The sequence below is a fragment of the Bufo bufo genome, chromosome 1, assembly GCF_905171765.1.
Source record: "Bufo bufo chromosome 1, aBufBuf1.1, whole genome shotgun sequence".
NCBI classification, from domain to species: domain Eukaryota; kingdom Metazoa; phylum Chordata; class Amphibia; order Anura; family Bufonidae; genus Bufo; species Bufo bufo.
The window spans coordinates 261,991,407-262,007,826 of record NC_053389.1 but is presented as its reverse complement, the minus strand read 5'-3'; the positions used below and the strand labels follow the sequence as shown (position 1 = coordinate 262,007,826).

Sequence of the window (16,420 nt, the reverse complement as noted above, 5' to 3'; positions counted from 1 at the left end):
CAGGAGGGGTGGACACAGCAAGTAGGTGGAAGGGGCTCTGAGGGGGATTCATACAAGTAGTGGCAGGAGGTCTGTGCAGGGCAGCAATAGGAGAAAGGAGGGTGGAACAGGAGCCCTGGATACATGAGGGAGGAAAGGAGACCACAGGGGCTCCATGAGGATGAGATAGGACAGGATGGGGGGGGGGGCAGGTGTCATGGAGGAAAACTGCTTAATGAGGCAGTAAAACCACTAAATAGAATGAAGCAGCCAAGACAAGAGCCAGTCACAGTGCAGACTCACTCACAGACTGTGTTCATACTTCTCTGCTCCAGCTCCAGCCGTGCGGTCTCTCTCCAGTCTCCTCAGGCAGCGTGTGTCCTGTGTAGAGGGGGCGTGTCCTGAGTCTCTGCAGCTCAGAGGGCCCACCAAAGGGGTACTGCGTATGTGAAATGACAGCAGTGAGAGCTCCCATCTGTATTGATGGAAGTGCTCATAGCAGCACAGTGGGCCCCCCCAGGAGCATTGGGCCCCGGCACTTGCCCGGGGATGCCGGGTTATGACGCCGGCCCTGGTAGCAGTTTCCAGGCTCTAACAATAAATTAGCTTTTCAGCCCTGTAATGATCCCAGTAGCTACACCCGGGTTTGCCTAGGGCTAAGGGAAAGTGTTGTACTGGAGTGAAGAGGGAATGGCAAGTCCCACTACCAACCTACCCACTATTCCATAAAAAATCCATAAAACACTGTACAGAAAAGTGTCTCAGCAAACTACCCTTTGCTGAAACAACTCAGCTTTTCTGGATTCTTTTTACCTCACCCATCTGAGGATTTTGGGTGAGATATTCACCCCTATCTACTATTTATCTGTCTCCTATCTATGATCTATCTATTTACCCAGTAAAAACCATGCCACCAGGGTTTGTGCCTACTCTTTCCGGGAGCCCTATAGGAACCACATGGTCTACCTCTCTGATATATACAAATGTGAACCTACTGTACATCTTCAATATTTACAATATGACAGGGAACCTTCACATATGATTACAGCAGGGGGTCTGTGACCATCTGCTTTCTCCATTGAAGTGAATGTGATTGTGCACATTCCTCTTAACCGCTTGCCGCCACGCTAACGCAGAAAGGCGTCATTGCGGCGGCTCCCCCAGGCTACGCTAACGCCAATAGGCGTCATCTCGCGTGAGCCGAGATTTCCTGTGAACGCGCGCACACAGGCGCGCGCGCTCACAGGAACGGAAGGTAAGAGAGTTGATCTCCAGCCTGCCAGCGGCGATCGTTCGCTGGCAGGCTGGAGATGTGTTTTTTTTAACCCCTAACAGGTATATTAGACGCTGTTTTGATAACAGCGTCTAATATACCTGCTACCTGGTCCTCTGGTGGTCCCCTTTGTTTGGATCGACCACCAGAGGACACAGGTAGCTCAGTAAAGTAGCACCAAGCACCACTACACTACACTACACCCCTCCCCGTCACTTATTAACCCCTTATTAGCCCCTGATCACCCCATATAGACTCCCTGATCACCCCCCTGTCATTGATTACCCCCCTGTCATTGATTACCCCCCTGTAAAGCTCCATTCAGACGTCCGCATGATTTTTACGGATCCACTGATAGATGGATCGGATCCGCAAAACGCATCCGGACGTCTGAATGAAGCCTTACAGGGGCGTGATCAATGACTGTGGTGATCACCCCATATAGACTCCCTGATCACCCCCCTGTCATTGATTACCCCCCTGTCATTGATTACCCCCCTGTAAAGCTCCATTCAGACGTCCGCATGATTTTTACGGATCCACTGATAGATGGATCGGATCCGCAAAACGCATCCGGACGTCTGAATGAAGCCTTACAGGGGCATGATCAATGACTGTGGTGATCACCCCATATAGACTCCCTGATCACCCCCCTGTAAAGCTCCATTCAGATGTCCGCATGATTTTTACGGATGCACTGATAGATGGATCGGATCCGCAAAACGCATCCGGACGTCTGAATGAAGCCTTACAGGGGCGTGATCAATGACTGTGGTTATCACCCCATATAGACTCCCTGATCACCCCCTTGTCATTGATTACACCCCTGTCATTGATCACCCCCCTGTAAAGCTCCATTCAGATGTCCGCATGATTTTTACGGATCCAGTGATAGATGGATCGGATCCGCAAAACGCATCCGGACGTCTGAATAAAGCCTTACAGGGGCGTGATCAATGACTGTGGTGATCACCCCATATAGACTCCCTGATCACCCCCCTGTCATTGATTACCCCCCTGTCATTGATTACCCCCCTGTAAAGCTCCATTCAGACGTCCGCATGATTTTTACGGATCCACTGATAGATGGATTGGATCCGCAAAACGCATCCGGACGTCTGAATGAAGCCTTACAGGGGCATGATCAATGACTGTGGTGATCACCCCATATAGACTCCCTGATCACCCCCCTGTCATTGATTACCCCCTGTAAAGCTCCATTCAGATGTCCGCATGATTTTTACGGATGCACTGATAGATGGATCGGATCCGCAAAACGCATCCGGACGTCTGAATGAAGCCTTACAGGGGCATGATCAATGACTGTGGTTATCACCCCATATAGACTCCCTGATCACCCCCCTGTCATTGATCACCCCCCTGTCATTGATCAACCCCCCTGTCATTGATCACCCCCCTGTCATTGATCACCCCTCTGTAAGGCTCCATTCAGACATTTTTTTGGCCGTAGTTAGCGGAATTATTATTATTTTTTTCTTACAAAGTCTCATATTCCACTAACTTGTGTCAAAAAATAAAATCTCACATGAACTCACCATACCCCTCACGGAAACCAAATGCGTAAAATTTTTTAGACATTTATATTCCAGACTTCTTCTCACGCTTTAGGGCCCCTAGAATGCCAGGGCAGTATAAATACCCCACATGTGACCCCATTTCGGAAAGAAGACACCCCCAGGTATTCCGTGAGGGGCATATTGAGTCCATGAAAGATTGAAATTTTTGTCCCAAGTTAGCGGAACGGGAGACTTTGTGAGAAAAAAATTTAAAATATCAATTTCCGCTAACTTGTGCCAAAAAAAAAAAATTTCTATGAACTCGCCATGCCCCTCATTGAATACCTTGGGGTGTCTTCTTTCCAAAATGGGGTCACATGTGGGGTATTTATACTGCCCTGGCATTCTAGGGGCCCCAAAGCGTGAGAAGAAGTCTGGTATCCAAATGTCTAAAAATGCCCTCCTAAAAGGAATTTGGGCACCTTTGCGCATCTAGGCTGCAAAAAAGTGTCACACATCTGGTATCGCCGTACTCAGGAGAAGTTGGGGAATGTGTTTTGGGGTGTCATTTTACATATGCCCATGCTGGGTGAGAGAAATATCTTGGTCAAATGCCAACTTTGTATAAAAAAATGGGAAAAGTTGTCTTTTGCCAAGATATTTCTCTCACCCAGCAAGGGTATATGTAAAATGACACCCCAAAACACATTCCCCAACTTCTCCTGAATACGGCGATACCACATGTGTGACACTTTTTTGCAGCCTAGGTGGGCAAAGGGGCCCATATTCCAAAGAGCACCTTTAGGATTTCACAGGTCATTTACCTACTTACCACACATTAGGGCCCCTGGAAAATGCCAGGGCAGTATAACTACCCCACAAGTGACCCCATTCTGGAAAGAAGACACCCCAAGGTATTCCGTGAGGGGCATGGCAAGTTCCTAGAATTTTTTGTCACAAGTTAGTGGAAAATGCTGATTTTTTTTTTTTTTTTTTCATACAAAGTCTCATATTCCACTAACTTGTGACAAAAAATAAAAACTTCCATGAACTCACTATGCCCATCAGCGAATACCTTGGGGTCTCTTCTTTCCAAAATGGGGTCACTTGTGGGGTAGTTATACTGCCCTGGCATTCTAGGGGCCCAAATGTGTGGTAAGGAGTTTGAAATCAAATTCTGTAAAAAATGACCTGTGAAATCCGAAAGGTGCTCTTTGGAATATGGGCCCCTTTGCCCACCTAGGCTGCAAAAAAGTGTCACACATCTGGTATCTCCGTACTCAGGAGAAGGTGGGGAATGTGTTTTGGGGTGTCATTTTACATATACCCCTGCTGGGTGAGAGAAATATCTTGGCAAAAGACAACTTTTCCCATTTTTTTATACAAAGTTGGCATTTGACCAAGATATTTATCTCACCCAGCATGGGTATATGTAAAAAGACACCCCAAAACACATTCCTCAACTTCTCCTGAATACAGAGATACCAGATGTGTGACACTTTTTTGCAGCCTAGGTGGGCAGAGGGGCCCATATTCCAAAGAGCACCTTTCGGATTTCACAGGTCATTTTTTACAGAATTTGATTTCAAACTCCTTACCACACATTCGGGCCCCTAGAATGCCAGGGCAGTATAACTACCCCACAAGTGACCCCATTTTGGAAAGAAGAGACCCCAAGGTATTCGCTGATGGGCATAGTGAGTTCATGGAAGTTTTTATTTTTTGTCACAAGTTAGTGGAATATGAGACTTTGTATGAAAAAAAAAAAAAAAAAAATCATCATTTTCCACTAACTTGTGACAAAAAATAGAAAATTCTAGGAACTTGCCATGCCCCTCACGGAATACCTTGGGGTGTCTTCTTTCCAAAATGGGGTCACTTGTGGGGTAGTTATACTGCCCTGGCATTCTAGGGGCCCGAATGTGTGGTAAGGAGTTTGAAATCAAATTATGTAAAAAATGACCTGTGAAATCCAAAAGGTGCTCTTTGGAATATGGGCCCCTTTGCCCACCTAGGCTGCAAAAAAGTGTCACACATTTGGTATTGCCGTACTCAGGAGAAGGTGGGGAATGTGTTTTGGGGTGTCATTTTACATATACCCATGCTGGGTGAGAGAAATATCTTGGCAAAAGACAACTTTTCCCATTTTTTTATACAAAGTTGGCATTTGACCAAGATATTTATCTCACCCAGCATGGGTATATGTAAAATGACACCCCAAAACACATTCCTCAACTTCTCCTGAGTACGGAGATACCAGATGTGTGACACTTTTTTGCAGCCTAGGTGGGCAAAGGGGCCCACATTCCAAAGAGCACCTTTCGGATTTCACTGGTCATTTTTTACAGAATTTGATTTCAAACTCCTTACCACACATTTGGGCCCCTAGAATGCCAGGGCAGTATAACTACCCCACAAGTGACCCCATTTTGGAAAGAAGAGACCCCAAGGTATTTCGTGATGGGCATAGTGAGTTCATAGAAGTTTTTATTTTTTGTCACAAGTTAGTGGAATATGAGACTTTGTAAGAAAAAATAAATAAATAAAAAAAATCATCATTTTCCGCTAACTTGTGACAAAAAATAAAAAGTTCTATGAACTCACTATGCCCATCAGCGAATACCTTAGGGTGTGTACTTTCCGAAATGGGGTCATTTGTGGGGTGTTTGTACTGTCTGGCCATTGTAGAACCTCAGGAAACATGACAGGTGCTCAGAAAGTCAGAGCTGCTTCAAAAAGCGGAAATTCACATTTTTGTACCATAGTTTGTAAACGCTATAACTTTTACCCAAACCATTTTTTTTTTACCCAAACATTTTTTTTTTATCAAAGACATGTAGAACTATAAATTTAGAGCAAAATTTCTATATGGATCTCGTTTTTTTTTGCAAAATTTTACAACTGAAAGTGAAAAATGTCATTTTTTTGCAAAAAAATCGTTAAATTTCGATTAATAACAAAAAAAGTAAAAATGTCAGCAGCAATGAAATACCACCAAATGAAAGCTCTATTAGTGAGAAGAAAAGGAGGTAAAATTCATTTGGGTGGTAAGTTGCATGACCGAGCAATAAACGGTGAAAGTAGTGTAGTGCCGATTTGTAAAAAAGGGCCTGGTCTTTAGGGGGGTATAAACCTGTGGTCCTTAAGTGGTTAAGGGGCATCAGCAGATTTGTACCTATGAAACTGGCTGACCTGTTGCATGTGCACTTGGCAGCTGAAGGTGTCTGTGTTGGTCACATGTTCATATGTGCCCGCATTGCTGAGAAAAATTATGTTTTAATATATGTAAATAAGCCTCTAGGAGCAATGGGGGCGTTGTCATTACACCTAGAGGCTCAGCTTTCTCTGCAGCTCCCTCTCCTTTTTGATTGACAGGGCCAGGCAATGTAAATGTCATCACGCCTGCCTGGCCTATGGAAGTCACGGGTGAAGGTCCCAAGGGTTGGACCCTTGCTTATGAGTTATTTATACACGTATCTTGTGAGAATGCCATAATAGCTAAAGATGGGAATATTCCTCTAATGAGTAGGATAAGAGCGCATATTAAAATGATTATTTGCTGGTTACATCCATTTAGCAGGGTACTACTATAAACCGAAGCTACCGAACAATAAGGCTCCATTCACACATCCGCAATTCCGCTCCGCATTTTGCGGAACGGAATTGCGGACCCATTCATTTCTACGGACCCGCACTTCCTGAAAAAAAAAATAGAACATGCCCTATTCTTGTCCGCAATTGCGGACAAGAATAGGCATATCCTATTAGTGCCAGAGATGTGCGGTCCGCAAAATGCGGAACGCACATTGCCGGTGTCCGTGTTTTGCGGATCCGTGGATCCGCAAAACACACACGGATGTGTGAATGGACCCTAAATAAGAGTAACTGATCTGTCAACAGCAACCTGCTGAATATATATTACAAAGGTGATACATTTTACATTTGAACCAAGTATATTGTAAGGTTCAGCTTCACATTAAGAATATTTCCTCTCCCTGTAATGCCAGAGAGCTTTCAGCAGTATCTCCTGCTGTTGTTTTCATGATACCTGTAGCTGTATAACATTTACATCTTTTGACCTGTTGACTGATATTTTCCACTTGTTTTTTTTCTTCTCATTAAACACATTTTGCATATGAATGTGTTCCCACGGCTCATTGCAGCAACAAAGATGCGGCTCCCAGTAAGTGATATTATGTTTAATTCATGGCCCCTGTTACTTCTCCTTCCAAGCAGCCGGATTGGATAGAGATAAATGCATTGACCCTGCAGGAGCGAGCGGCGGCTCATTGTGAGATGCCGGACCGGTCCACGGTTTCCTAGGCAACTATATAGGATACGACAAATGCAGTTTAGGGTGCAGCAGGATGGAGCGGAAAAGACAGTAATTGACATAGATGTGAGAAATGTCTGAGAACATATCTAAACTGTCAGACCATGTCTCGCTGCTTTTTTGAGAAAGCAGGAATATAGAGAACTAGTACTGATAACAAGAGTCATTTCTTAGACAAGAAATTCTGAAAAATGTATCTTGACGAACAGATGCAGCAGAGGTGATTGTATGATTTAAAGAGGTACTCTAGTTTTATGTAAATTAAGGGGTTATGTCAGGATGATACCCCTTGTTCATATACCATATTAAAGTTATTGTCCCACAAAAAATATTCTACAGTTTTCAAACTAGCACCTGGTTCTGAATACTTTTGTCATTGCATGTAATTAACAATTTAGCATCGCCACTGAGTTATTCAATAAAATGTATCTGTATAGCGCCACCTGCTGTTTGTTTTTTACTTATTTCTTTGTCCTGCTCACTGAGATGGCCGCACATGCTCAGTATCATCGTTCAACTGCTTCCTGAGATGTGATAGGGAGAGCATGGACACGCCCCCTTAGCTGCAGCAGAATAGACACTCCCCTTTAGCTTTCAGCTTGATAAAAATCTAGCAGAGCAATGAATGTGCAGATCTCTGGATCCATGTGAGGTACAGGGCTGGTTCTTGCTTTATTAGGAAGAGAATGTCGTGTACTATATGATGTCTGATTTTCATTTTTTACATTAGTCATGGGATAACCCCTTTAAGGTATATGGATGTGTTTCCTACTCAGGACCTTTCTATCTCCAGCTCTGGAGGATCCAGTGGGGGCCATTTATTATGACCCCTATGCCACAAATTGGCTTTAAAAATTTGTACTGCCCTGTTTTTTTTAACTTTTTGAACCCCTGTGCGCCTAAATTTAGGTTGAGGGAAGGGTGGCAGAGGCAGGGGCATCAGCCCAGGCAAATTCACTAACAGTTTCATGGCATAAATGATGATTGAAATCTACTTCACCTAGGGACTGGAGTAGATTTCAATCTAGGCTGCCAGAGGACACGCCTAATTTAGGACGAGGCCTGGACCTTGTCATTAATTAAATGTATCCTCTGGCAGTGCAAGGGATAACAAAGAATGGCATAAAATGCAGGTCTTTGATAAATGACTCCCAGTGAGTCTATGCATTTGAATGGATGCCATGTAATGCCACATTTCTCCTGCTGAGGCCTCTGCAGTAGACCTCACACCTGACCATGTTGAACTGACATAGGTGCGTGAATCAGAGAAAGGAACAAAGTCGTTCTAGGCACTGGGCCTAAAATTTTAAGCACTGATAATACATTCACATTTTGTCATGCAGTACATTACTATTTTACAGGATTTATAAACTTTTTTGTCTGTTGTTTTCTAGAGAAGGATGGATTTGATCAACTTTTTGAACTTAATCCAGATAAAGTAAATGATGTTAAACAGGTATAATTGTTTGAGACCATTCATCATCATTGGGCAATGTATTTCAATTGCAAGTGAAAATTGGAGCCGTTACTCATAGTGACCTTTTAATTTCGTCTTTTAAAGTGAATATACACTCTTCAACATATTAAGTTCAGAATTCTGTTCTGATTACTTTCTTAGTACGTCTTTAAATACTAAGAACAAAATTTTTCTGATAAAGAGCTCAAAATCTAAAGCACAGCAATAGGGTCAAATAATAATAGTCTGACTGCCTGCAGTCACCACTAGAGGGAGCTCACTGCTTACTCATATATTATTTGTATTAAATGTATAAACCAAATGCAGTAAGCGCCCCCTAGTGGTGGCTGAAGATTGACAACATTTTATCACTTATGTATATGTGAGAAAATGTGGAGCTGTTAATCAAAATAATAGTGCTCTTACTGCTGTAAAGATGTTACAATTATATTTGGCACAGAATTTTGGACCTAGAATCTACTGTGTTAAAAGATGGGCATTTACTTTAAGGCATTCTTATCACAGTGATATTTCAGAATATGGCATTTGTGAAGTCTATAAACCCACATGGTTCCTAAAGCTGAAGGGCCATACCTCTCTATAGAGATTGATGCTCTGTTACTCCATTACTGGAATTCTATAGAACTGGAACGAGGCTGCTAAGTTCTGCTAGTTCATGAACCATTGCCAGCAACAGTTTCTGAAATGTCACATTGAAATGTCAGAATCAGAATGTGTTTTAGCCACACTTTCCCTTTAGGGTGGCTAAATTAGAGGGAGGCCTCATGGACTTGGGAAACCTTGTTAGTACATTATACAGTAATTGCAGAATATGTTGGAGCCCTTTAAATAAGGGGTTGTAATAATTGAGTGAGGCTCTTTGCTTTCAGGCAATGCTGAATTTCGTGAATAAGCAGTTGGTCAATCTGAGTCTCACGGTGACAGATCTTGATTCTCAGGTAAGGTTGAAATGTTTTGCAATATATTTTGAGCATCGTGCATGCTTGTAAAATTCTTAAAGGGGCTCCCTGAGGTTTTTAGAAACATCAAATTATAACCGCAGTGCCAATGTAGATGAATGGCTGAGTTGTCTGGCAATCAACCTTTCATTTTTTTTTTATATAGCATAGTCAGAAAACCTAGATTAACAGGGTTTTCCAGTGCCTTGAAATTGATAGCCTATCCTCAAGATAGGGCATCAATATCAGATCTTTGGGTGTCTGATACCCCACACCTGTTGGAACTGCATCCATCCACCATTATTAATTTTGCCCACTCAGACACGGGAAAAACATACAAACTCTATTTAGATGTTGTCCTTGGACAGATTTGAACCTAGGACTCCAGCACTGCAACTCACCAGTGATAACCACTGAGCCACACCAATGTGGCTCCCATTCACTCCAATGGGAGCAGCGCTGCAGTAACCATCTCTGGCCACGGCAGACTGGATGGAGCACTGTAGTTCTATTTCTGATTGGTGGAGGTGCAGGGTGTTAGATCTCTGCTATTGGATCCCTGGAGTCCTGGAAATCTACCTTTAATCTCAAACCTGATTTACTTTCAAATCCAGGGCAGAGAAGAGAACCCAAGGATACAATGACTACCTTTTAAATTTTAGATCTAAAATTCAGTGCCATTTACTATCTTAATAAATGTCTGTTCCGTTCTTCTAATACAGATCACCAAATCCCTTGTACAGTCATAGAGTTAAACGATAAAATTCTGACTGCAGTCACCACTAGGTGGAGCTTAGGAGCTTGCCTCACATCTTCAATACTATGTTTTAACACACCTTGGTGAAAACCTCTCTAAGCAGGGTGTCATGTAATTCTCACCTCACTTTGGCACAGCGCCTCCTCCCGAACCTCTTTTGGAATGCAGGACAGTCTCCCTCTTCTGCCAGGTATCGACTCTGGAAACCTCTCCCAAGCTCAGGTCTCACTCACAAGAAATAGTGATAAAACAAGTTATTATTAGATGGTTAAACAGTAGAGACCCAAGTAGGAGGAATGTACTGTACATTTAGATCTTTATACAAAATTTAATCACATACCACAAATACCCTCTGGTATAAATCATACACCCAAGTGGTAAGAAATGGAGAAATGTGCCAGGCCTGGCTGGGGTAACAGTGTACAACTGTCCTTCTGGCAGGTTTAACGGTTAGAAAGAAGCTGCTAATAAACACAGATACTATCAGTGACCCACAGTCGATGATGATCACACGCTCATATAATGCAATCTACTATAGCTACAGCCATGCAATAAACATATTGGGGCCAAGTTGTCTCGCTTCCAAGAATCATTGGTGCAGCTTAGTTTTATAAGCACAGCAAAATCCTCTCCGCAATAGTTCTCTCACTAACTTCTGAATACCAGAACAAGTCCTAGGAATCTCCACTAATCTTTATTGTAGCAAGGTTTTTGCTACATGGAGATCCAGCTTGGGGCTGCAGCTTTCAGAGTCCTGGATGAGAATAGAGTGGGAGGCAGGATCCTCCTCTGAGGCAGTCCAGGGTACTGTGCTGGGGCATTGCTAGCACTTTTGGCCCAGTATTTAAGGTCCCTTTACATGGCTTGAAATGTCCCTTCTTGACAGCCAATTGCTCAGTGAAGGAGATCGTTGCATTTACACAGTATGGGGAGGAGAGATCACTAATGCAATCACGTGTCCCTATATAGAATTATTGTTTGCTGGCAGAAAAAGCTATTTAGATGGCACAATCTACTGCCAGAAAACTCTGATTTAGGTGTCTGCACGAATGATCCTATTACCCAATGAATGAGCATTTTGCTCACCCTTCGGGAAATCGGCAGCCCCTTTACACAGGCAGATTATCACTAACGAGTGTTCACACTCTAAAGTCTAAAGGGCACTCTCTGGGTGACCACCACTTTTCAACTCCCTCAATGTCCTCAGGACATGCTGTCAGCGCCCTGCTATGCCATTCTATGTTGAAGGCCACAGGCCACTTTAGGCTTGTAGCCTATGAGACACTGGGATGAGACTCCTGTGTAGGCTGATGCAATAACATCACTAAATTGTATTGGACTATGCAGGGATCCCAGGCTCTCATGTGTTGCAGACCTGAAGAGACTGAGAGGTGAGTTGGGAGGTTAGTATTTATGTATTTTTTTGCACTATTTCCCTGGGGGAGATAGCGTAAGCCGCGTACTGGGGATACAGTGAAGTCATAAATGAGGAAAGCAACTCCAACACCAGCTTTTGCCAAAACAGTATTTTACTTGAACGTGGCAATAAGCACGACCACAAATGCTGGGAACACACAATAAATTTACATACACCCAGCCCAAAGGCTGAAACCCATGTGCTGTGCAACGCCCTCCGATGGATGCCGGAGGAAAGTGCGGTAATTTACCTACTGGCGGGCACAACTAAACAGCTGCGCCTTACCTGTTATTACCCTAGACTGTTTGGGTGTGCAGTACAGGCTAGCTTGCGGTGCAGCACAACAGCTTACAATCTTACAGTGCTCTACAGTATTCCCCCTCCCATAACTGGTGTTGTAGCACGTGCCTAAGTATTCCTTCTGAGCCAAAATGCCAGCCTGGCTTGAGTTTGGCGGAAGTTTATCAGCTCTCCAGTGTAAAATGTCCTTTGGACATTTCATTGAACAGCGAGCAATACTTGTGGCCTGACACAAACAGAAATCCTATCTAACTAACTACATGCCTGGTCTCAGTCTCTAGGATCCTAGGCACCAACACTGTAATGAGGTGCGTGCACGATCTTACTGACCCGGGTCTGCTCTGCATCTGCTGGTGACTGTGAACTGAACAAATGCCTCTCCAACAAGCATGTGGTACCGCAGTGTATGTTGCTTTGCTCCTCACCTCTCATCAGCCTTCCTGGAAGCAATCTTTGTTCCTCTGGACAGGATCAGGGTCTTAGACACTATCAGCTTCACTTAGCTGCAGCTCTGATCACTGAGGGATGCTCCCACACGTGGATGTCGACAGGTCCTCTGCTCACACAGTTCCTCAGTCTCCGCTTCCTCTAAGATGGCTGCTCCATTACTTCTTCAGGCTTTGTAACTCCACCTCTCATGAATATGGAAAATATGGAGTCTGTTAGCTGTGTTTAGGAAACAGCGGCATCTTGTGGCCAAACAGCAGAATGTCAGTCAGATAATTTTACTTTATTTACACAGTGTTCAGACAATGAGAGCTGTTTCCCCATCTCACAATAGAACCATAAGGGCACCATTAGTGAGAGGAGACACAAAGGGGTCACCATTACCTAGTGTGGGGCATCATTACTAATTGGGACACTGTTACAGAGTTAGGAGGCACTAAGGGGGCACTATAATGGAGTAGGGACTAGGGACACCAAGAGGGCACCATTACAAAGTGGGGGCACTAAGGGGGTGTGATTAGGTTGTGGAGTTGCATGCAGATTTTGTTGCAGATTTGCTGTGGATTTGACCCTTTCAATTGCAACAGATGAAATCCACGGTGGGGAGAATCTGCCCTGCAGCTCAATATATGCTGCAGATTTTTTTTCACAGCATGTGGATGAGATGTCTTACAATCTCACCCACATTTCTGTTACTGTAAAATGGTGGAAAGTGGCCGCATACCAATCCACAGTTTTTAAACCCTGTGTAGATGTACCCTAATAGTAGTGCTGTCCAATATATTTTTGGTTTGGGTGGGGGCAAAACGCATGGCTCAGGGCTCCTACCTGCAATCTTTTTAGATTCTAAGCAATGCCACTGCTTCTGTGAGTAATTCTTATAACTCTGAGGAATCAGTGATGCCACTCTAGAGCTTCTCCTCTCATGAGTTGCTGGACTGTCAGAACTTTCCTTCTTCGCCTCTTGCTTGTAGCTCTCATTGTAGACCTCTGCACTCTGAAGTTGGCTCCAAGCCTACATTAGCCATGTTTTCTCTGTTCTCTTACTTCTTGTCCCCCTCCCCAAGTCCTTGCTCAACTGATCAGTTCTTCTCACTGCAACTCTTCCCTTAGAGAAGCAAGTGTTATTGGGAATTGTAGTCCAGTGCCTGCTATTGTGAATCCCTGTTTGTCATTAGCAGCATCTACTGCATACAATTCTCTCCCAAATATAATAAATACTTAGAACATTTTGTAAGTGGTTTGCATTCTTTCTTCTCCATTCGTGTCTAAAGCTAACAGTAAGAATTCTGTATGTTTCCTGGTAGCAGAGACCAGTGCATTTTCCAAGCAGAGATGGCAGTTATAATTATAGCTAAGCTGTTAGGTCCCACATCTGACAGCAGAGTGGAGCTTAACTGCTGTCAGTTTCCAAGGGAAATAGCAGAATTTTGAAAACTGCTATGAATATATATATAGAAAAAAAATGTGAAACTGTTAGAACTAATGCAGAAAATCTAAGTAATTTCAAAGTTAAACAAAAACTTATATGAATTAAAATTTTAATGTCGTTAAAAGATTATTACACTTTGAAGCACATCAGCACCAAGCCACAAGAGTAGCTGTTTTATTTTTTCCCAATAAATAAATAGTACAAGCAAATATAGGAAACTATTTAATATATCTTATCAGAGAAAGATGCTTCCGTCTCCTGTTATCAGACTCTTCTCCTGCTCCCCCTCCTCTTAACTAAGACTAGTTTCACACTAGCGGCAGGGGACTCCGGCAGGCTGTTCCGACGGGTGAACAGCCTGTTGGATCCGTCCTGCCGCTAGTTCACGTTTGCCCCTGGAATGCCGCTCCGTCCCTATTGACTATAAAGGGGGTGGGGGCGGAGTTCCGGTGGCGGCACGGCAGCGCACGGCGAGAGGCAGCCGGACTAAAAGTACTGTTTAAATCCGTCTCCAGTGAAGACAGGCTGCCTGCTCACTGAAGGATAGATGGCATTAACATCTATGGAGAGGGGGAGAGGAGAAGGTAAGGACTGCTGGAGACAGGTGGAGACACAGAGGGGCACATTTATTAAGACCAGCGTTTTAGACGCCGGTCTTAATAAAGCTCTACACTGACTTCACTAGCTTACTTGCTGTCTTACATTTAGACCATTTTCTATTCCTAAAACAGGCGTAGAAAATGGTAAATGAGACAGGCCTCCCGACCCTTCCCTGCCAAACCCACTTTCTTAGACCTGGCGTCAGGGGGCAAAAGTCACAGATTGCGGTGCAAAGGACTTTTGTGTCGCAATCTGCACCAGAAATACGCCAAATATAGGCATATTTCTGTTTAATAAATGACCCCCAGAGACTGTTGATGATTCTCTGGGTCGGCTACAGAGAGTTAAGGTGTATTTAGACATGCAGATAAGCAGCAGATTGTTGGGAAGGAAGCACCCTTCCTGACAGTCAGCTGCCCATTATATGGAGGTGAAGCAGTGCATTTAAATTCAGCGATCTCCTCCACAGTATTAGGACGAGCGGTCGCTATTGCCATCGCTCGTTCACATACATCTGCATTTAGGTGTGTAGTACGCCTGAGTAGGGGTACTCTAAATTGCTTATTGTTATGCATTGTATTTCACTGTTTGTTTCCTGGCTATCACTACCAGCAAGGAAGGTATGGCAAAGGTTGGTAGGTTAACCACCCTGTTCCTCACCTCTTGGTAGGAGTAGGCTGGTCCTGCTTCCTGCCAAGAGAGGGAGAGTTCCTGTGTAGCTACAGTGTGGAGAGGACTAGGGGCGTTGCTAGGGTCTCAAAAGATCCGGGGCCCAAGTCCCAATGCATATGGCCCAGTTCTCTGTCAACCCCCCTCACTCCACACACAGCATTTTGTAGTATGTGCTATACAGCAGCACATACCTGTCACATCCAGGGCCTCCCAGGTGACGTCTCCTCCGATGTAAATCTTCTCTGTCATCATCTTCTACATTTGGTCCGTACAACTTCTTTCAGCTGCACCTCGTCTCTGCAACGTGTGACACACAGTTGTAAGACCGTGAACCGGGGAGGGACCCCCAGGATACAGCGAAGTCATGGCATAAGGAAAGCGACACGGACACCAGCTCCTGATGCAAAAACAGTAACTTTACTGAACAGTAGAATAAACAGTAGTATTAACAGTAGTTACAGAGAGTGTGTGTGTATATATATATATATATATATATATATATATATATCAAATACAATGAACAACACGTCACATTCCTTTCTCTTGCCCCCAAATGACACTGTTCATGTGCCCTGAATACTCCCAGCCTGGACGCTGGAGTGGCCTTGTAGTGTAGCAACAGTGGAGTGTCCAGAATACCCTATACCCCAGGCTCAGAGTCACGGTACCAGCCCAACTGAACAACCGTACCCAAGGCGGCGTACACAGCAGAGCCCGCAAGTCGATACTGTGCCGCAGGGTAACGGACCTGACCGATGGCGCACACGGCAGAGCCTATAAGTCAATAACCGTGCCGCTAAGTCACTGACCTGGGTATGTCCTGTGTTTACTGGTTGCTCCAGACTGACAGCAAGTCCCTGCCACAACATGTGACCCTGCAGAACCTGTACTCTGTTCTGATCAGCTTCCTGATGCCGATACTCATTCCTGCGAACAGAATCCGGATCCACACGGTTCTCCCATGCAGCTCACAAAATGGCGGACTTCTTCTCCAAGCTGAGCAACTCCACCTCTCCTGGTAGCTCCAACCGTTTCACAGCTCTTCCAGCCTTCCGGGACCCAGTCCTCTCTCTCTCTCTCTCTGGGAAGCCTTCTGGATCGCTGACCCTGGCCTGGTCCTTATCCGATGGGGACTTACACCAACTTGCAGGTCCTTCCATCCACCATGAGGCCTCACAGGGTCTGTAACAGGGGCGGACATACTGCCTGTGCAGCCGGTTCAGCTGCACAGGGGCCCAGCGTAGCAGGGGGCCCTCCAATTAAGCTGTCTATGCATCT

General features: G+C 44.4%; 1 protein-coding gene across 1 annotated transcript in view; it reads left to right on the top strand.

Annotated features, from left to right (window-relative positions):
- Nucleotides 1-16,420, top strand: part of PARVG (parvin gamma) — a 103,434-nt gene that overhangs the window by 61,509 nt on the left and 25,505 nt on the right. Inside the window, exons 8-10 of the mRNA XM_040439160.1 lie at nt 6,933-6,952; nt 8,497-8,558; nt 9,449-9,517. Coding sequence (XP_040295094.1) covers nt 6,933-6,952; nt 8,497-8,558; nt 9,449-9,517 — 151 coding nt within the window. The remainder of the gene's footprint in view (nt 1-6,932; nt 6,953-8,496; nt 8,559-9,448; nt 9,518-16,420) is intronic.